This window comes from Sorex fumeus, unplaced genomic scaffold (genome assembly GCF_029834395.1).
Source record: "Sorex fumeus unplaced genomic scaffold, SorFum_2.1 ptg000193l, whole genome shotgun sequence".
Taxonomy (NCBI): domain Eukaryota; kingdom Metazoa; phylum Chordata; class Mammalia; order Eulipotyphla; family Soricidae; genus Sorex; species Sorex fumeus.
Genome location: NW_026606250.1, coordinates 64,914 through 85,822, shown reverse-complemented (window position 1 = coordinate 85,822; position 20,909 = coordinate 64,914). Strand labels below are relative to the sequence as shown.

Genomic DNA, 20,909 nt, shown 5'->3' with positions numbered 1-20,909 from the left:
GTTACTCTGATCGTTAACAGTGATGGAAAATCTAAATTAAGTTAATGGGGAAGGGATTATAAATTCTTAAAGGGCTTCTCAGTTTGTTTTCGACTGGAAAATGTATGAGAAAGATGAAGAGGCAAATTTTTTTTTGCCTTTTATTCATAATTTTCTGGAACCGAATTTCTCAAAACCCAGATGGCTTCATTTTTTTTCCCCTCAAAAATCATTTGAACATGCTCCTCCTCAGACAGGGCCACTAAAAAAAAAAAAAGTCTATATACACAAATTATTGGAGTTTCTGGCACCACTGTAAACGTTCGGCTTCTTTCCCCAGCTCAAAACAAACCCTTCACCCGGAAGACAGAACTCAAAGGGCTGCGCCGCGCAGTCCTGCGAGTCCCAGGCCTGGGCAGCGGAGAGAGCAGAGAGCCCCACGGCCGAGCTGGCCGCTGCCCACGGGGACCCACGGACGCGAGAGCCACGGGCGCGGCCAGCCCGCTCCCCCGACGCGGAGACCAGGCCCGGGGCTGCCCTCGCCAGCAGCCCGGGCGCGGCCCAGCCCAGCCCCACACCGGGGACATCTCGTGCGGACACAGGCCCGACGCCACTTAGCGGGACTTCACGCCGATGAGGATGACGATGAGGACGACGACGATGACAAACAGGATCAGAATCACCAGCATCTTGCGGTTCTTCTTCTGATACTGTTCCGCCTGCAGAAAGAGGGGGCGAGGCTGTGTCCTCCAGACCCAGACCGCGTCGGCCCCTCACCGGCGCTGGCCCGGGCCCCGAGCTGCTGACCTACGGCCTCCGGGCGCGCGCTCTCCCTCGGAGGACGGGCCTGGGGACCTGCTGATTCCGGGCCAGGCCAGACCACCCCCCTCCCCACCCCCAGGGAAGGAAGCTGAGCACCCAGAGTCTGGGAAGAAAACCGACTCGCCCATACAATGAAAGGCAGGAAGTGTGTCCCGGGGTGCAGAGGCGGGAAAGACCCCCTGACCCCGGCGGGGCCCAGGGGACCAGATGTGGCGCCGAGAGCCAAGGCAGGGCGAGTGCCCGGCCCGCTGTGCTCTCTCTCTGGGCCCCCTGCTCCCCTTCCCTTCTGGAGCTTCTAAACCCGCCCTTAACAACCCGGGCACGAGGGCATGAGAAACCGCGGTCAGATCGGGGCTCGGCCACTTGAAGGGGCCGCAGTTCAGTCCCGGGGCTGAGTCTCAGGGCCCGACAGGGGCCAGCCAGGACACGCGCGAGGGGCCACCTGGTGAGACGCACGGCTAAGGACCTCCAGACGACGTGGCCCCACTCCGCTCAAGAAAGCAGCAAACCGGCTCCAGAAACAACATCGGAGCAGAGAATCCAAAAAATGCTGCTTCGGTGACCAGAAATACCCAGCGGGCCCCCAAGATACGAGGAGGCGGACAGGAGGCGCCTGAGAGGGAGCAGAGCAAGGTCTGCAGGACATTCCTCTCCAGAAGCCCCGGGCCAGGCACCGTCTCCTCCTCACGCTCAAGCACGGTCACATGACTTCTAAGATGTGTGTGTGTGTGTGTGTGTGTGTTTGTGTGTTTTAACAGAAAGAAACACATTCCTGAAATGACCTCTTACTTGCAAAAAAGTCAGCGTGTTCACACGTGCACTTCAACCAACTACTCTTTTGTACCAAACGGTGAAACTGCCCAGGTAGACTGTGATAATTCAAAGGGAAAATGAGGGTTTTTTCTTCTCCAGAGTGATTCTCGCCCAGCAGCTCCTCGGCCAGTTGCCGTGACGGGAAGAGGCCCGAGCTCAGCTCCAAGCAGAGGCCTCGGCGAGGACCAGACAGTCTCCAAGAAACAAAACCCCGATCCCTGTGAAAGTGCCCTCCCTCCGCCGTGCGTCTGGAATCATGGCCCAGGTGAGACGGCCACGGCCCCGGTGCCCCATCCCCCCGCCGAGGGTGGGCCTGAGAACGGGCTCGACCCCCCACCACTGGGGTCGGGGGTTACCTTGTGAAGCTGTTTCAGGCCGTCTTCGGTTTTGATACACGACTGCTCGACGTTGTAGTCGATCCTGTCCAGGACTGTGCCCTGAGTGACAGAGACAGACAACAACCGCGACTCGGAAAATTGAACTTCAAAAATGAGATATGCAGATGGCGGGCACGGTCCCCGCGGGATTATCTGTTTCACTCAGCGACGCTCAGGGACCCGGGAAGGCCTGGAACTCGTCAGCAGGCAGCACCGGGCTCTCAACGGCAGAGCCCCGGGTTGGCCAGGCCCGTGGGAAAGGCGGACGGACAGACGGGGCCGCTCGGGGCCACACTCAAACCGGGCAGGGCCTCGGATAAAAAATCCCGCGACTTCGAGGCGGGGGGCGGGGGCGGGGGCGGGGAGGGGGCTCTGAGTGGGAAGCGGCATTGGAGGCGGCTCAGGTAGGGAAAGAAAGGGCCGTGACGTGAGACCCGGTTCTGATCAGGCCTGCCAACACCACCGGGGTCTCCGTGGGGCAGAGCAGAGACGGGAGCTCCGAGCCACCATCTAAAATTAAACGTGCGCCCCGAGGAGGATTTTGTTCCTAATTGTTTAATCATCTGGTTCAAAGAGAGACAGGTCGGTGATCTGGAGGCGCAGGCCTAATGGACACACGCATTAGAGCGGGCAGCGGCCCCCAGACCAGGGCCTGATTAACCTAACGAGACCCCCCCCAGGGACGCAGCAGCCCGGGTGCGGGGGCTTTCATGGGGCCCAGGGCCCAGATCCCTGCTGGCAAGACAATAAAACACCCTAATCAGATTGAAACACTAACAAACAATTTAATTCTACTTGAAAGACAGTGGTGCCAGTTGCCACTGTCTAACAGCCTGCCCAAACGCGCAGGGAAGCGTCTCTCCCGCCAGGGTCCTGCCTCGCGGGCAGGGACGGCAGGTGCGGCGCCCGTCCTGGGGCTCAGCAGGAAGCACGAGAACCCCTCTGAGGGCTACTTGCTGTTTTCTTTTGTTTTTTCGGGGTCACACCCGGCGATGCTCAGGGGTTCATCCTGGCTCCGCACTTAGGAATCACTCCTGGGGGTGCTCGGGGGCCCTATGGGAAGCCGGGGATGGAACCCGGGTCAGTCACGAACAGCCTGGCAGGGGTCTCCCTCTCTCTCCAGTGATCCGATCACAAAGTTCAAAAAGAAAAAAAGAGAACGAGCCCGGCCCGCCACGCGCGCAGGCGAACGCCCTCCCCTCCGTGCCGTCGGGCTCATCTGGCCCCCCCGCCACGCGCGCACCTGCTCCACGATCATGGCGCCCAGGTCCCGGAAGATCTCGTTGAGGTCCGAGATGGACTGGACGATCTGGCGAATCTCCCGCTCCCGCTCCTCCACCATCAGCGTGTTCTGCTCCACCAGCAACAGCTGATCGTCGGTGAAGCCCTGGGCCAAGCGCGGGAACTGTGCGTCAGTGTCTCTCTCTCTCTCTCTCTCTCACACACACACACACACACACACACACACACACACACATGCCCTGGGACAAGCACAAGAACTTTGTGTGTATGTGTGTGTGTGTCTCTCTCTCTCTCTCTCTCTCACACACACACACACACACACATGCCCTGGGCCAAGCATAGGAACTTTGTGTGTATGTGTGTGTGTGTGTGTGTCTCTCTCTCTCTCTCTCTCACACACACACACACACACACATATGCCCTGGGCCAAGCATAGGAACTTTGTGTGTATGTGTGTGTGTGTGTGTCTCTCTCTCTCTCTCACACACACACACACACACACACACGTGCGCGCGTGCGTGCGCGCATGCGAAGAAAATGGACGCTGAGGGTGTCTACAAAGCACAGAAGTGACATACAGCATTTCCTGCTCCCTAGGGGGAACATCCACTAGCCCAAACAGGACCTGACACACCGCTGGCCACTGCAGGGCAAGAGGACAGAGGCCCCGGCCAGCCTGCCGCCACACAAGGGCCGAGACCAAAGCCGGGGGACGGGCCGGAACAGCCCGGGGTGTGTCCCGGCTCCTGCCCGGAGGAAGGCAGGCAGGGTCCGCCCCTCCCCCGCAGGCCCCGCGACCCCCCGGCTCCTACCCGGCCGTACAGCGTGTCGGCCTCGCCGTCATCCATCAGTGGCACCGACGTGTCGAAGAACTGCTGGGAGCACTCCTCGCGGTTCCTCATGCCTGTGCAGAGGGGCGGCTCAGCGACCGAGAGGAGAGTTCTGGAAGAACCCCCTCTCCGGGCAGGGGAGCGGGGAGAGGGGTCCTGGAGACAGGCAACCCCGGGAGCACGGTCACGCGCCAGCTCGCGCGTGCCCACCCTGCCCAGGCGGGCGCTGCGGGACGAGGGGACCAGAGACCCTCGGCCCGGCCGCCACCACAAGGGGTTCCTGAGCCGTATTTCTCCCCGGGACCGCGGCTGCGAGGGGCTCCCCATGGCCCTGAACTCTGTAAGCGACAAAACTGACGTAGAAACGTGCCAGCTGGGCGAGGGGCGAGGGAGGGCGCGCGCACCTGGGTTTCGGGGAACCAGTGCTGGGGACCGCGACGGGGCCGGAGGGGCAGGCGCCACCGAGGGAACGGGCAGGAGCAGCTGAGGTCCGGCCGCCCAGAGGGTGGGCCGGGGTCGCCGGGAGGGGCCGGGCACCACGGCGAGCCCCAGGGCGACTCACGTTTGAGGTAGCCCGACTGCGCGTGCCGGAAGCCGGTGGACAGCTCCTGCAGGGCCTGCGCCAGGGAGGTGACCACGTTCCGAAGGAGCCGCTCCTCCTGCGGCGAGCAGCCCCGGCGGGCCCGGCCCGGCAGCGCCTGCACCGCGCGCTGGCACCTGTGGAAGAGCTGAGACGGGCGGGCCAGTGGGGGAGGGGCCGCGCCTCCGGGACCCCCAGCACCCGGACCCCAGGCCGGAGCCCCGAGGGGCCCAGCACGGGCGGCTTCCCGGACGCGGAGAGCCGGGCTCTCCTGGTGCCGGACCGAACGGCGGCCCCGGGTGGCGGCCTCGATGCAGGCTCCGGACGGACCCACGCCGGGCCCGGGGCGGCGACCGGCGCTGGCCCCTCACCTGGGTGATCTCCTGGGTCGTGATCTCGATGGCGTGTTCCTGCTCGCTGCTGTCGTCCAGCGTGGGCCTGTTCACGTGCTGGTCGTGCAGACTGGCCAGCTCCTTCATCTTCTGCTTGATCCGGCCGATGTCATACTGGATCTGGAGGGACGGAGCCCTCAGTGCGACCGGGAGGCTCGGGGCACCGGCAGCTGCCCTGGGCCAGAAACGCCGCCCGCGACACCCACTGCCCCGCGACCTGGCGCCTGTTTCTCCCGCCACTGGGGCAGCGATGACTGAAGCCCACATCATCAGTGCACACACACACACACACACACACACACACACCCCTACCCCCCCAGACACAGACACAAATACAGACACACATGCACACATCCATACGCACATCCATCCCCCCAGACACAGATACACACACACACAAGCACACCTACACCCCTCCAGACACACACAGACACACACATCCACATACACACATGCAGACACACACACACAACCTACTCCCCCCAGACACACACAGACACAGACACGCACACATCCACATGCACATCCATCCCCCAGATACACACACACTCATCCCCCCACATGCATACATCCATACACACACACACGCACACAAACCCCACACTCCCCACACATATCCACCCCACCACAAACACACACAGAGAAAACAAACACACTGAAACAAATACACAAACACACACATCCACACATACATCGACACCCCCCAGACATATCCCCACAGACACACACGCAGACACACCCCCCACACATGCACACATCCACACCCACAGGCATTCACACAGAGACACAGATACACACAGACACAAACACACCTCAAACACAGACACACAGAGACAGACAGACACACACACACACACACACACACACACACACACACACACCTCTTGTGGACTGTGAACGAAACAGGCCCAGCCTCTTTCCAGGAACATGCATTCAAGTTTAGAGCACTTTTTAATAGCAAAAGATGACCTTAAAATGTTAATGTCACGATTCTTAAAAAGCAAAACCCAACAGCGAGTAGGAAACGAACATTCAACTTACTTCGTCCACGCCATCCACCCACTTCGGGGGCGACCGTTTCGTCACTCCAATCGCTGCCTCTGGGTCCAGGCTAATGCCTGACACCAGGGCCATACGGTCATCGGCGAGCTGCAAGGACACGAGAAAAATCACCCAAGGTCCGCTCGGACAAGCACGTGCCGACCCCCCGCGAAACGCGGCCCCGAGAGGCGGCCAGGCAGGAGACGCCGCCTGTGGGTGAGCGTGTTCTCGGCACGAGGGGGCTGCCCGTCTGCCTCTCGCGCTCCACGACTCTGCCCTGAGGAAGCTACCGGGAGAGCCAACAGGAGCGCCTTGGGGAGGCTTCTCGGGGGCCAGGGAAGGGCAGGGGCTCCACCGGGATGAGCAGATGAAGTCTGAAAGGAGGGAGAGGCCCGTACTGGGACTGCACTGGGATGATACAGTTTCACCGGCAGAGGGGTGACTTTCAGACACTTTCGTATACTTTGTAGCAGGGCTGCTCGGCCAGCAGCCTCGAGACCCTTAACGTGTACTCAAGTGTGTGAAAGAACTGCTGGGAACGGGCACGTGCCCATCACCTGGCGGGCACCCCAGCACCTCGGTGCACCCCGCACAGCCGCCTCCGGTCCTTAGCCCAAGACCCACGGCAACGTCGCCACGGACCTTGAAACGCTATCGCTGGCTCCCGTTTATCTTACCCACATGACACACTGCCTGCCGCACAGAGCTCTAAGGCTGGGGGGGACACGGCGGACTGGCCCAGCCGAGCGGCTCTCCTGCCTCCAGTGCCCGGCTCCGGGGCTGCCCCCAGAGCTCCGGATTACAAACGCCCGTTTGTTCCCAAGACCCCAGTGATGATCAAAGGAATAACGGAAAACAGTGATCATTTGCAAACTTCTAAAGCCATCGTAGAACCGGATGAAAAATCTATGTTGTTTTCGGTCTCCCCCAACCTGGCATTTATCTAGTTTTTTTTTTTAATCCTTCATTCAGTAAATAAGTGATTGCTTAAAAATCCGCAGAGGGGGGCAAATATTACATGTAGGAAAAAAATCTCTATGAGCCCTAAATTCTGAGCAGAACGTTGGGAGCAAACCAAGCAGGCGGGCACACAGCGGCCGCTGCCCCCGACACCTCGCCCGGGGACCAGGCCCAGCCCAGCCCAGCACTTGGGGCCAGAAGCTAATGGGCTGCCCCCACCAGCACTCCCCGGCCCTGGGCAGGAGCAGGGGCCGGTCCCACTCACGGCCCCCCCGACTTGGTGCCCACGTTCCCTACTGGGAGTCCTGCGATCTGTCCTACGCTTCCGCACCCACCCCGGGTGAGGGCTCAGGGAACCCACCGTGGGGCCCGGCTGAGTGGGGAGCAACGGGAGAGCCCAGGGCCCTGCCCAAGGTCAGAGCCACTCGGTGACAGGGGGAACGCGGGCTGGCGGCCCTTCCCAGGCCAGGCCGCCAATCACTCCAGAGGGGCCCAGGGAAGCTACGTGCAGAATGCGGAGTCAGCCGGAGGGAAAACAACACGCCCCACAGCCCCCCGCCACGCCCCGCCAGGCCTGTCCGGCAGACGGGCCCCGAGGGGAGCAGCTGCTCACGTCGGCCCCTCGCCCGCCCCTCCCGGCTCCGGGCCCAGGCCAGACAGCTGCCTGACAAGGAGCAGCCGCCCGGGCTGAACTTTGACCCCCGGCATCTTGCACGAAGCCCACCCTGGCCCCCAAGGTCCCTCGCCAGGGGCACGGACACCTTCTTCACCACCCCCCGCCCCCACCCCCCAGCCCACCTGCCCCGCAATTCGTAAGCAGTGCACGCGGTCCAAACAGGGCGTGATCTGTAAACTCCTGACTGACTTGCCCCTCGGACCACTTGCAAAGAGGCCGGAGAAAAGACACGCGAGGCTTATCTAAATTCGCCAGTTTTGCTTGTGTGTGTTCTGGGCCTCACCCAGCAGTGCTCAGGGCTTCCTTGTGGCTCTGCAGCCAGGGTCACCCCTCAGGGGGCTCAGGGGGTCTATACGTGGTGCCAGGGATCGAGCCTGGGTCGGCCGTGTGCAAGGCAAGGGCCCTCCCTGCTAGACTGTTTTTGGGGGGTTTTTGCTTATTTTGGGTCACACCCAGGGATGCTCAGAAGTTACTCCTGGCTTTGCACTCAGGAATTACTCCTAGCGGTGCTCAGGGGACCACATGGGACGCCGGGGATCGGACCCAGGTCGACCGCATGCAAGGCAAACGAACTATCCACTGTACTATACTGTTACTCGGGCCCCATGGGATTAGTAGGCAGTTGAAGCAAGTGAGACTTCCAAACCGCCATGAAAAGTCAGTTGAAGTGTTTTTGACCTCTCAAACAGGACTTGCTTCTTCACACAACAGACGTGTCCCCCTCCACAAATGCACAGAAATCAAAAATGTGGAGAGCGACCCGCTCACGGGTCTGGAGGAAGCCGGCTGGCGAGAGCCGGCCCGAACACGGGGGCCCACGGGGACCCCAGGTCAGACCACAGGCAAGGAGGCGCCACAGCTGGCTCAGAGAAGCTTCCAGAGCTGCTGCTGCGGGCAGAGCCTCTGCAGGGGGCTGACCGGCCCCTCACGATCCAGCCCACACGGATGACTCATCCTGGTGAAGAATGCAGGACTCCTCAGAGAAAACCACTCATTTCAATGCAGAGATTTGTAATATTTATCGCAATGGATCACTACCAAAAAAAAAAAAAAACAGGGCAGGTTTGGGAAGAGGAGATGTAGTTCATTATTTGGAACGTGCATAGATAAGAATATAAATTACGTCTGAAGCGCAAACCACCACCCTTTGACTTCAGAAACCTCATTCTCCATCTGAAAATGTGTTTCTTTGCCCGTGAGAACAGGCGACGCAGTTTCACAGTCCTGCAGACTGCAGCTCCTCCTGCCCGGTTCCTCTTCTGGCCGAACCTCGACTGAGCGTCCCCACTACGTCCTCACAGGCTGGCCACCAGAGGGGCCGGGAGGCCGGGACAGCACAGCAGGCAGCCCACGCCCGGCCAAGCTGGGCACGACCCCCAGCACCACACACGGTCCCCTGAGCCCCGAGGGGGGGGGGTCCCCACAACCAAAACAAAATAAAATAAAGGGATTTTTAAAAATGCATATGTGTGTAATGTGAAAAAGAAATCATTTCACGCTTTCTATTTTTTTGTTTTTGCTTTTGTTTTTTGGGTCACACCCGGTGATGCACGGGGGTTGCTCCTGGCTCTGCACTCAGAATTACTCCCGGCGGTGCTCAGGGGACCATAGGGGATGCTGGGGATCGAACCCAGATCGGCCGCGTGCAAGGCAAACACCCTACCCGTTGTGCTATAGCTCCGGCCCCTTGTGCTTTCTAAAACAAGGAAAAAAGTCTCTATGAAAATCCCACTGCGGAGAATTAAGAACTCTTGCCCCTGTGTCTGCAGCCCAGGCCTGCCCTGGCCTCGCCAGCAGGGGCCTCCCAGGCCGGCAGCACCTCCCTGCGGCCGACTCCGTCCGTCAAGGCCTTATCTCTGCCCTTGGTCCGGTTCAGAAATGACATGTGTCCCTTCCAGGAGCCCAGAGGCCTGGGCAGCTCCCGCCCTACGAAGGGGACACTCCCCGGCTTGGGCCTCGCTGACCAGCCTCCTCGGGAACCTCCACCTCGGAGCAGCCCCCGGGACGGTCCGCAGGGGCCCCAGTGAGGAGTCTTGGGAGTCCCGGGGGGCCGGGAAAGCACTGTGTGCTCCATTCTGAAATCTGCACGCGTTCAAACAGACGCCGTCCCCCGCGGTCTGTGGCCAGGGACGACGGCGGGGCCAGCGCAGGCCGCTCCTCCCCTTCTTGGGGACCACAGGGCTTGACTGCCAAGCAAGTGCACACACCACACACACGCACACGCACACACACACACACACACACGCGCGCGCGCACTCACACACACACATGCACATACGCATGAACCACACACACACACACACACACACACACACACACACACACACGCGCATGCAGGCCTCCCCAGACACTAGTCTCCCCCTAGAAAGGGCCCGTGCAGGCAGGAAGCCCGCCTGGGCTGTTCCTGAAATGCGCCCACTGTCGGCGCTTCCGTGTTTTCCCACGAATCCCCGTGGCCACGCCAGGCGCCGACTACAGGCCCGGCGCCAGCAGCCCGGCCTCTGCCCGGGAACAGAACCGGGCCGCTCGGGGGCTGCTGCTGCTGTCACGGACTCAAGGCTTCTCGAAGCTCCGCAGAGCCGGGCTGCAGCCCTGCAGAGCTCCCCTGCACCCTCTGTCCACACGCGGAACTGCAGCCCCACGGACGGCAGGCCCCTGCTCCCCTGAGCACCCCTCAGCCAGGCCAGGGAGGTGCCCCAGCCCCCACCCAGACCTGGACCCTCCTGCAGACGAGGGGGTCACCAGGCCCCCAGGACGTGTCCACCCACAGCTGGAAACCGTTTCCAGCCTTCGCTAAACCTCCGAGCACCAGGGCCGTGAAACTGGAGTGAAGGAGTTTTCAGTGTTGGGGCATCCAACAGACCAGGGGTCAGTGACCGGGAGACAGGCTGGAAGGGGCGAGGGTGCGAGCCGGGCAGAGCCCAGGCTTCAGCAAAGGGACGGACACGCATAAACATTCAGGCACGGTACCTCATCCAGCTCCTGAGGACAGATGTTCCCATCGGCCCCATCCAGTTGGGAGAGCAAAAAAAGAAAGAAGGAGAGGGACAGACAGACAGACACAGGATGGTCAGTTACAAACAACAATGCATTTTTAAGTCACTCTAAAATCGACTAAAAACTCAATTTATTTTACAGACCTAACAGCCAAGGCACTTTAAAAAAAAACCTCTCACCCCCGATTCTTCAAAAAAAGCCACATCATTATTTTATTTTTACTTACTGTGACCGTTGCTTTGGCAACCGAGATAGGATACACACATTACATAGTAGTAAAAATTAAAATACAACGGAAACAACAAAAATACACTTGCTTTAGTTTCGCTAAAATATTAGTCAGATGCACAAGTCTCAAATATCACATACAACATTCTAAATCCCCTGCCAGAAGAGAGCAAAATTAAAATGTTATTTTTACCGCATCAGACAAATGTACCTTTACACGTGTAAATCTGCCCTGCAAACTAGGAAATGAACAACCCGCCAAAATGGTCTATGGCTGTACCCAGACAGTTCTCACACATCGCACACACAGGGACTGTCTACAGATGACACCCCGGCCTGGGCCCATCAGAAGCGCCCCGCAAACGCGCTTCCCAGTGTGCCAGGAAAGTTCGAGCCCCTTCCCCACCAAACCCCAATGCTGCCAAAGCGACCACGAGGCCGGAGAGAGGGGGCAGCTGCTTCTGAGCCCCGAGTACCACCAGGTGGGGGTCGAACGGCCCCTTCACGCTGCAGAATAACTAGTGTGAAATTAAAGCCCCAAAGGGCTGATTTTTGAACCACGGGCGCGGGAAGGAAGACGCCCCGGCAGTCACAGGATGAAGTTTCCTCTTAAAACTAAAGGCTCTGCTCTCGGACCAGAGGGGCTCTCTCTTCCGACCAGATCAGATGTTCACTAATGACAGGGAATCTCAAGAACTAGGTGGGTCGGTTTGTTTTTTGTTTTTCCCAGTATCGATCACTGAAATAATTAGAGGTGAATTCCAATAATCAACTGTGTTGATTTATTTATGCTTGGCAGTCAATTTAGAAAAAAAAAAAAAAATCTCCAAGTTCCTTATTCAAAAATGTATAGTGCAAATGATACTGGCCCATCGGGGTCAAAATATCCCCAAACAACGACAGCCATAAAAATGCAAACTAGCAGCATTCCTCTATGCAGAACTTCAATCCCGGGGTCCTAGTCCTTGCTTCTACCGTTTCCCGTGAGAGCGGCGTGGGGGCTGGGCCGCGCCGGGCAGCAGAGGCCGCGCCACTGATAGGAGCGGAAAGTGGCAGATGGAAACCTGATTTCATTACCTTTCACTCGAAAAAGGAAAAAAAAGGGACGCGTTTTCATCCTTTAAAGCCTGACGTGCTCGGTCAGAAAGCAGGAAGGGATTTTATTAAGAAGACACATGCCAGGCCAAGCCCCTGGCTTCGGGGTCTCCATCTGCCCGGCTGCCGAGCACGCCGGGACCCCCGTCACCTGTCTTCTCCCGCTGTCCCCCCGGCCCGCGCCTGCATCACGAGCAGAGCGACAGGCAGCTGACGAGAGGCGAGACAAGGCTCGTGAAATCCTGGGGCTGCGAGGACTCTATTTTCTTGTCTTGCAAACAGAAATCCAATCCTCAGAACAGAGAGATTCATTTCCTGACACGGGCCCGTTAATTAAATGGCTGGGGGGTGGGGGGGCAAACCCAGGGGTTCAGACCTCTCCCCACCCGCCTCCTGGGGGGATCATCTGTGACAGGCATGCCGCCCCAAGTCATCTTTTCACAGCAAGAAGCCCCCCCCCCCCACTTTGCTACTTAAAAATAACAGGCTTCTCAAACTCCCAAACACCGAATTACCAGCACGTTTGGTTCAAGAACTGAACTAAAACATTTAGAACCACCATCAGGAAAAACGAAAATGCTGCCAAATGAAAACATGGTACCAACCACCGTCACCTTCTAAATCTTTAGAATGTCTAAATCGAGGCGTCTGACCTGCCAATGGCATATAATCAAGCAAATATTGAAAACTTCAAGTAGCATGTGAAGTTTATAGCGTAAAGGACTTTCTACATAAAACTGGAAAATAAGTGGAAACCCATCTGTGTTTACTCAGGAAGTCTGGAAAAGTTGAGCAGAGAGAGTTGGAAATACAGGTCTATGCTATAGTGATATTTACTTTATTTCCGTAACTGCCAAAATAAAAGTTTGCTTCTCTTTTATCCAACAGAGTGGCCTTATTCTCAAGCAAGCCCCGCTGCCTAAATGGAATCTTTAGGGGCAGAAAAGCAAATACATCTGAAGAGAAATATACAATGATTTCATACTTGGATTCTAAAGACAGGGGGCCGATTTCCCCACAAATTCGGCCTAGACGAAAACTGAAACCCTTCAGAATGCAAGTTGCAGTGGACAGCCCACAGTGCTAAGTGCAAAAAAAAAATGTTAATCAATTGTAAGAAAGGAAAAAAAAATCACACAGACAGACAGACAGACACACACACACACACACACACACACACACGGGAACACGCCTGCCCCTTCTGTTTCTTTTCATTTTCCAGAACCTACAGCCCAAGGCCTGGCCTGGCCGCCCGGTTTGCTGGAGTCTGACCTCAGTGCCCCCCCCCCCCAAATAGCACATCTCCTCTGCTCTGCTGAACCTCACTTGCCTTATCTGCCTCAAAAGAACAGAACCAAACCCACCCCCTCGTTGACAGGCGTCCTGAGGTGGCAATGGAGTCACCTCTGCTAGGGGCTGGGCAGCCCCGGGAGGAAGGGCAACACCCCAGCTAGCTTGCGGGCGCCCAAGTGGCAGGGCCCTGGGCCTCTCCAAGCCACAGTTGATCTCCGAGGCCCCCCCGCCCCTTCAGCACACACTGTTTTATTAAAAATAATGTGCTAGTTCCAAACTAATTTAAGACCAATTAACTTTAGCTTTCATTTATGGATTATGCATTATTTTAAAGCAAAGAACCGATGAGGCCATAAACACTGGCCAAGTCGCCCCCATCCATCCTTCGGCGGGGCAGGCAGGCCACCAGCTTCCCACCCTTGCCTGACGCTGCACCCTGGGGGGAATGATGATTTCACTCTGCAGACCTACTCGGGCGACTGAGAGTCAGGCTGGCTGAGGAGGCTTGAGTGGGGGCCCCTGGCCCGCCGCGGCCACACTACTGCAGTGCGGGGCAGAGCTGCCCCCGGGGACCCGCGCTGGCGCCCTCAGACCGCCGGCCAGATTACAGCCGAGGCCGCAAGGCTCCGGCTGGAGAGGCCACGCGTGCCAGCTTGTGTGCACAGACGCACTGCGGAACCCACGGGGCCTGCACATCACCTCATTCAACCTCCCGAGTCAAGCAGAGCAGGAGATGTCCAGGAGATTTAAGGCACTTCCTGAATCAGCCCCAGAGAAGCAGCCCTGAACCCTGGCGCTGAGCGCCCCAAAGAACCCTGCCCTTCATTCCGTGCTGTGGCACCCCGGGGACAGCCTGGGGGGACCCCCCAGCCGACCCTGGACCGGGCTGGCTGCGAGTGCCCAAGCTGCGTTCTCACCCACTGGTGTTTACTCCTATTCACACGGCCCAGAACACAACTGAGTGGAATCTGGGTCAATTCTAGGTGCTGGCCTTGGAAACAGAAAAATGAAAGTTCATTCATCGGCCCACGCCCTGACCCGGGGCAGAGAGGCAGCGCGTGGGCACCAGGCTGCAGGGGGAAAAAACAACAACAACAAAAAAATCACTTCCAGGGCAGAGACCTCGGGAAAGAGCTAGGAACGGGACCTCTGGGGCACGGGGGGCAGAGAGGACCACCAGAGCCGGAGACTCTCCTCCTGCAGGCACGAGGGAGGACGGGCAGCCGCCAAGATGTCCCCTCCTGCCCCTGGAGGGGTCAGCGCGGCCGGGCAGCAGGGCCCGGGGAGACCCGGACGCTGGGCTGAACGGCTGCGGGTGCCCCTGGGGCCGGCCTGGAGCTGCACATCCTCCTGCAACTCCTTTCAGCTGAGCCCTCGTGCCGATCCCGTCTATGCGAACACCGCAGAACTCAGACCCAACCGCCAGGCACCTCCAGAACCCCTGAACTGAATAAAAGGAGCAAACGGAGCTCTGAACTCTGAACTCGGGGCTGCAGCCCGCGGGGTGCCTTTCGCACTATCTGCCGGCACTTTCCAGCTCTCCCGAGGGTGTGAGACACACACGATCCACTGTCACTTTCCAGTTTTCTCCCCCTGTCAAGAAGGAGGTGAAATTTCAAGTTTCAAAGGGAAACAAAAATCCATTTATTTCACATGTAAAATATGTGAAATTCAGATGTAGATGTGTGTGAGCAAAAAAAAAAAAAAAAAACAACAACAACAACAAAATAAAAAGACACCAAATCTCCTACAGGTTTTTTCTTTGCAGAACTTAAAACATTTCTGGTTCGGAATTTTTAAGTTTAAATTCTCCAGTTTCATTTACTTCCTTTCAAATGACCTGAGCTGCAATAAATAACTGCAATTTGTCTCTTTAAATTGGCTTACTCATGTTTTTAACTTATCACAGGCAATTGGGTCTCTTCAGTTTTTAAGAATTTAAAAATATGTTTTTTTGTTATTTTTCAAGAGCACATTTGAAGGAGTAAAAGGGTATAATATCCCCCACGTATTAGTCAAGAAGACTGAACAGCTAGTATCAATCTGCCTTATTTATTTTCTTTAGTGGGTGTAAAAACTAAATACAGGACCAAGTATAGACTTTCACACGGTTACAGTAGCAGAAAAGTATCTCCCCGTGTCACTACTAAACATTTTCAGTAATTCTGTAAGAAAATTAACAAATTTAATTAATTGTAATTAGCTTCATTAAGTCATTCCGCAGTCAGCTGCTAGCCCAGTCCATATTTAAATGTGACAGCTGCGGCAAAACCGCTTTGTTACAATTTTATTTGATTTGCTACATGATTTGGGAATGTACAAGTCAGAAATGAGGTTTTAAAATTTTTATGAGCTAGATCTGCAGCGAAAAACATCGCATTAATTATTCACCGAAGTTTTTGAAAATTGTGTTAGACATGGGTTTTCTCCCCCTAAGTTTTTTTAAGCAGCTTCTCAACTTCCAGAAAAGTGGCAACAATTGTGCCCTGGGTGGTCACATCTTGCTACATTGGATTCTGCCTACAGAAAGTTCCCGGGAAGCAACTGTAACCGATCTCAAGATTACATCCCTGAAAACCTAAAGAACTACATCCCTCAACATTTTAGAAATGTTTAAAATTTCAAATGGAAATGTTCAAAATTTTCTGGACATTCTTTCCAAAAGCCACACATTTCAGAAATGTCTGACTTGCCAGGTGTTTTCAATATCTGCAATTAAAATATGAAAGTGTTTATTTTATTTTTAAATTCGAATTCAGCCAAGCTATCTTTGCTTAATTACAAAAATCTACTTTCTAAGATACTCTGAGTTGTCTACAGGAATATCTTAAGTGATCTGATTACTCAGAATGATATAAGCAAGAATTACAAATACAGACTAACAAAAGAATGGAATACTCAAAGTGTTGTAATAGATAGGAAATGTCTCTAATGTTCTGACATAAATGTGTTTTTAGTTTTATAAATCCTTCCCTTCCAAGAAATCGTCCGAGTTGGCTAAATACATCTACACATTTCTGGCTTTATTTTTCCAAATTGTATGCTTTAGCGATTTTTAATTTGGCTTTGCTCATTGATAGCTTTTAATCCTTCATTTAAAAAACCGTTTTCAAATTCAGTTCGTCCGAGAGGCACTTTGAAAAAAGCTGCCCGCATCAGACAACAGGTTTTTTTTTTTCCCTGAGCGTCTGCCTCAGCGATTAATAATAATAAAAAGTATCAAGTTACCCAACGGTTCAGGGTGTTTGGAGTCCTAAACGATTAAAAATGCAAAAGCTAACCATGTTTTTCAACCAAAGAAAACCCGGATAACTTAATTAAAAAAAAAAAATTAACGCGCGTCCTGGTGTCTTGTTTTTTTTTCCCCCTCGGTCGCCTGAAATCTGGGCGTTTGGGGAAGAAGCGGGTTTTCCATCCCGCTGCACCCGGCCGGGGCGCGCGTGCCCCGGAGTCTCGCCGCTCGCGCCCGGCTCCGACTCGGGCCCGTTTCTGCACGTTCTTTTCAAAATTAGCGCTGGCACCGGCCGTTCCCTCCGCGCGCGCCCCGCGCTCCTTTCTGTTTCCTGTGCGAAACCTCCCGGGGCGCCCGCGACCGAGCTCGGGGGACTCGGTCGGGGCGCGGGGCGCGGGGCCGGACCCGCCTTTGTCTGGCGGACGCGGCGCCCTGGGCCCCGCCGGCGCCGGGCCGGGCCCCCTCGGAAACGGAGCACGGCCACCGAGAAGCTCTAGAAGCTTCTCCAACCGGGCTTGGGCTTGGGCCTGGGCCTGGGCCTGGGCCTGGGCTCGGGCTGAGCGGCGTGGAACGCACACGCGCGCGCACACTCCTGCACTCTCCCACGCGCACAGGCACACACAGGCACCCATGCACGCACATGCACACTCACACGCACACGCACACGCGTGCACACACGCACAACGCACGCGCGCCCCGTCCGGGCCTGGACCGTGCCACGCGCGCGCACCAGCGCGCGCCCCGGACGTGCGGGGCCAGTTGCCCCCGCGCACGCCGCGTTTTCTTGGGGGGAAAGTTGGTGTGGAGGGAAAAGCTCAGTTTCCGGTGCGGGCCGCGTGGGCCAGAAGCCCCCCCAACCCCCGATGCACCCAGTCCCGGCACCCCCTCCCCCACCCCAGAGCCCCCCACCCCAGGGCTCAGGGCCCAGCGCGGCCACGGGGGGCTGCGGGGGCGGCAGGCCCGGGAGGGGGAGGGGAGGGGGAGCGGGGGCAGGGGAGGAGGGGCGGGAGGAGGGGGAGGGGAGGGGAGGGGAGGCGAGGGGGAGGGGGGGCGGGGAGGGGGGCAGCCCGCCCCGCCCCGCCCCGCTCCCCCCTCCCGGGCCTCGGCTGGGCTGGGGCGGCTGCTGGGCGTGGGGGCGGCGGCGCGGCGTGCGGGTGCGGGGCCCGCGGGCGACGGGCGCGCGGGCGGACGGACAGACGCACGGACGCGCGGACGGACGGACGGACGGACGGACGGCGCCGGCAGACTCACCGCGGCGCGGCTGCGTGCGCGCGGAGGGCGGCAGGAGCTGTGACTACTCACTTGCTCGGCCAGCAGCTGCCGGCTCTGGATGCAGTTGTTCCGCAGCAGCAAGAAGGCGTCGGTCAGGCGCCGGGTGGCCATGGCCCCCGCGCCCCCCGCGCCCCCCGCGCCCCCCGCCCCGCCGCGGCCCGACGCGTCCCGGGCGGGGTCCGCGCCCGCCGCTCCCGGCGCTTCCGCGTGCGCCGCCGCTTCCTGTCCGTCCGCGCGCGCGCCCCGCGCCTTGGTTCCGCCCCGCCGGGCTGCTGGGCCCGGGCCGGGCAGGGAGCGGTGGCCCCGCGGGGCCGGTGGGCCGGACAGCCCCGGGGAATCGAGGGGAACATGAAACAAGAAAAACGCCCGGCCGGGGGCATCGCCCCCCCGCCCCCACGCGGCCCCCAACCCCGCCCGGTCCTCGCGGCGGGTCCAGGCCCAGCACGTGCGGCACGTGGGCCCCTCCCGGCCGGTGGTCCCTCCCGCCCCCCTCCGGGAACCGCGTTTTATGCATCTTCGCCCCCAGCACGGCCTGCTGCTGTCTGGGCTGTTTCTCTCCTGGGTTTGCATGAATGAACGAGGGCCCCCTCCCCGGCCCGCGCCCCCCGGCCCTCCCGCCTCGGACTCGAAGCCTGTTAACAGCCCTTATCTGTCACAACAGAAAAAGAAAGAGGCGCGATTAAAAAAAATAATAATAATCCTTCTAATCCTTGCCCTGTCTACCTCTCCGGGCCGATGGGGGAAGATCAAACGAGATAAGTGAAAACCTTTGTAAACCATCAGGCGCTGAGCAAATATTCCCTGCGATGGTTATTCATTCCCTCCGCTTGCAAAGCTTAACAAATTCCTGGGCTTGGGTTTTAGCAGATGGCGGTGGGCCGCCTTTCCTGGTCAGCCTTAAATATTTATTGCAGGACAATCTCTTCCTTACGTTCGGGAAATCAATCAAGCTTCCATTTCTTTGGGAGAAATGAACAGTGCTCGCACACATAAATAATGGAAGAAAAATCCTCCCGATTCCCCCCAAACAACCCCGCCAAGCGACCCCCGGCAACTGGGCACGGGGCAGAGTCAGCTAGGCCCAGGGCAGGGGACTGCCCACGGGCACAGGGGTGCGGGAGAGGACGTGTTTGCTGGCCGGGATCTGGGTGGACGCCCTGACCCAGATTGGGAGGGAGGGGAGGATGTAAATCATTACATTTGAATGTTTCTTGGCTGTTTTATTTTCCTGTCAAGTGGCTTAAGCCTGATTTTTTTTTTTTTAAGCATTCCCTCATGGCCAAGTATGTGCTTCCTTGGAATGGAAATCTAGGTTGATGGTTTTATATTTTAAAAGCTTTCTTTGTGACTCATTCTTGGCCTGGGACGGGATTCTGAGATACTCCCTGAGCTCCACGAGCCTGGGTGTCCCGTTTCTTGGGCTTCAGACCCACTTTCTAATATTTGGGCGGGTGGGTGGGGGTGTCCAGGACGTCACTTTTGGAGACAAGTGTCTCACTGTCTTCTTGTCATCTTACTGCAGATGGGGAGGGTCCGCATTGGGTGGGGGCTCCACACTGTGTGTGTGTGTGGGGGGGTGCTTCTGAGGTCAGACCGTGGTAGGAACAGGTTTCGAGGATGGATGGGTGGGTCCCTCACAGGGAGACCGCCGAGACCGGGTGACAGTTAATGTGAGCGTCCGGGACTGCCTCCTTGGATCCTGGCACCCTTGGGGCTCCACTGGCGGCCGACTGCACAGTCTCCCAGCCCCTGAAGGCCTCCCTGGTCACTCTGAGTGCCTTTTCCCATAGACTCATCTGCAACCTGGGAATCAGGAAGCCGCTGGTCCTGTGGAGAGACGGTTGCTCCCTTTTTTTTTTATTTTTTCTTTTTGGGTCACACCCAGCAATGCACCGGGCTTCCTCCTGGCTCTGCACTCAGGAATCACCCCTGGCGGTGCTCAGGAGACCATATGGGGTGCTGGGAATCGAACCCGGGTCGGCCGCGTGCCAGCCCAACGCCCTCCACGCTGTGCTATCACTCCAATCCCCGGGTGCTCCTTTTCTGAGGGACACCAGCAACAGCCGCCCACAGCGGAGCCCGCACATTCTGGCCGGTCTGAAGAAACGGAAGCTCTGCCTCACTGTCTCCCCAAAATAGCTCGATCCTCGAGTGCCTGCAGCCGCCGCCTGGGCCTTCCCCGCCAGACTGCGGGAGAGGCCACAGCGATCCGTCCAGACACTGTTAGCGCTTGAGACCAGGAAATTCGACTGAGCGGGCCCTGCTGGAAAGCTGGCCATGCCGGGCTCTGGCGGGGGACGGCTCGAAGGGAGAGACGCAGGGAGCTCTCGCTTCCAAGGATCTGCAGCCCGGCCTCCTCTGCCCAGTCGCTGGGCCTCCTCGTGTCCGAGTCTCGGGCAGCCCAGACCCGCCGTCTTCTCTCCCCATCCATCCTCAGCTGCGTGGCCGCGGCGACCTTTCCCTGGAGTCTCATCGTGCCGGGCCTGAAACGGCTCCCTCTGGCCCCTGCGGCCACCGCGGCCACCGCGGCCGGCTCCCCCCAGCTGGGCCTCACTAATACTAACGAATGATGCTCTCTCCTTACTTGGCAGGGAAAGGATTAAGCTAATGGATGGACCGGTCTCCGTTTGAAGGGTCTCCTCCGTCACTCCCTCTTAGACCTTGTCCTGCTCCGAGACCCAGGGCCAGTCCCCTCGGTTCTCACGGCGCCGACACTGGACTTGATTGATCTGGAGTCGCCTCTCGTTCCTTCCCCGCCTTGCGTGGAGCCAGGTTTCCCGGTGGCTGCTTGCAGGTCAGCCTCCTTAGAGCAGTGGAGGCCCTGCAGAGGGGGGACCAGACGCCCCAGCCCGGGTCAGGCTGGAGGAGAGGAGGGGGCTTCCCCTGCCCAGTGTGTGTGTGTGTGTGGGGGGGGGGGCAGGGAGGTCTCCCTGACTTTGGCCCAGAGAACTCTTCTTTCAAGCTCAGCGGCTCTGTGGCCGCAGAGATGGCCTGGTCGTCAGATGGTGCAGGGCGGGAAAGAAGGGTGGAGTGGTCACTCGGGCTGCCAGCCTGCCTCTCACACCGCGTTAGCTCCTGGG

The 20,909-nt window shown here is 58.0% G+C and overlaps 1 protein-coding gene across 2 annotated transcripts; it reads right to left on the bottom strand.

Moving 5' to 3' along the window:
• Positions 1-391: 391 nt before the first annotated feature.
• On the bottom strand, positions 392-18,020 carry STX16 (syntaxin 16). Of its 2 annotated transcripts, none has more exons than XM_056108082.1 (8): positions 17,809-18,020; positions 6,077-6,184; positions 5,015-5,155; positions 4,626-4,791; positions 4,046-4,137; positions 3,235-3,378; positions 1,971-2,051; positions 392-698 (listed from the first exon to the last, which is right to left on the bottom strand). In XM_056108082.1, the coding sequence occupies exons 1-8, from the start codon at positions 17,938-17,940 to the stop codon at positions 594-596; spliced, it is 969 nt and encodes a 322-aa protein (XP_055964057.1). In that variant the 5' UTR covers positions 17,941-18,020; the 3' UTR covers positions 392-593. The 2 variants fall into 2 exon arrangements, with proteins under 2 accessions (XP_055964057.1, XP_055964058.1); XM_056108083.1 differs by having other exon boundaries at positions 17,860-18,019.
• Positions 18,021-20,909: the final 2,889 nt, after the last annotated feature.

Coding starts and splice junctions, on each gene's coding strand:
- STX16 (XM_056108082.1), bottom strand. CDS start 17,940: ATGGCCACCCGGCGCCTGACCGACGCCTTCTTGCTGCTGCGGAACAAC. Junction 5,156..6,076: donor GGGTGGATGGCGTGGACGAA/GTAAGTTGAATG, acceptor CCGTCCCTCCAG/ATCCAGTATGACATCGGCCG. Junction 2,052..3,234: donor GCGCCATGATCGTGGAGCAG/GTGCGCGCGTGG, acceptor TCTGTCACTCAG/GGCACAGTCCTGGACAGGAT.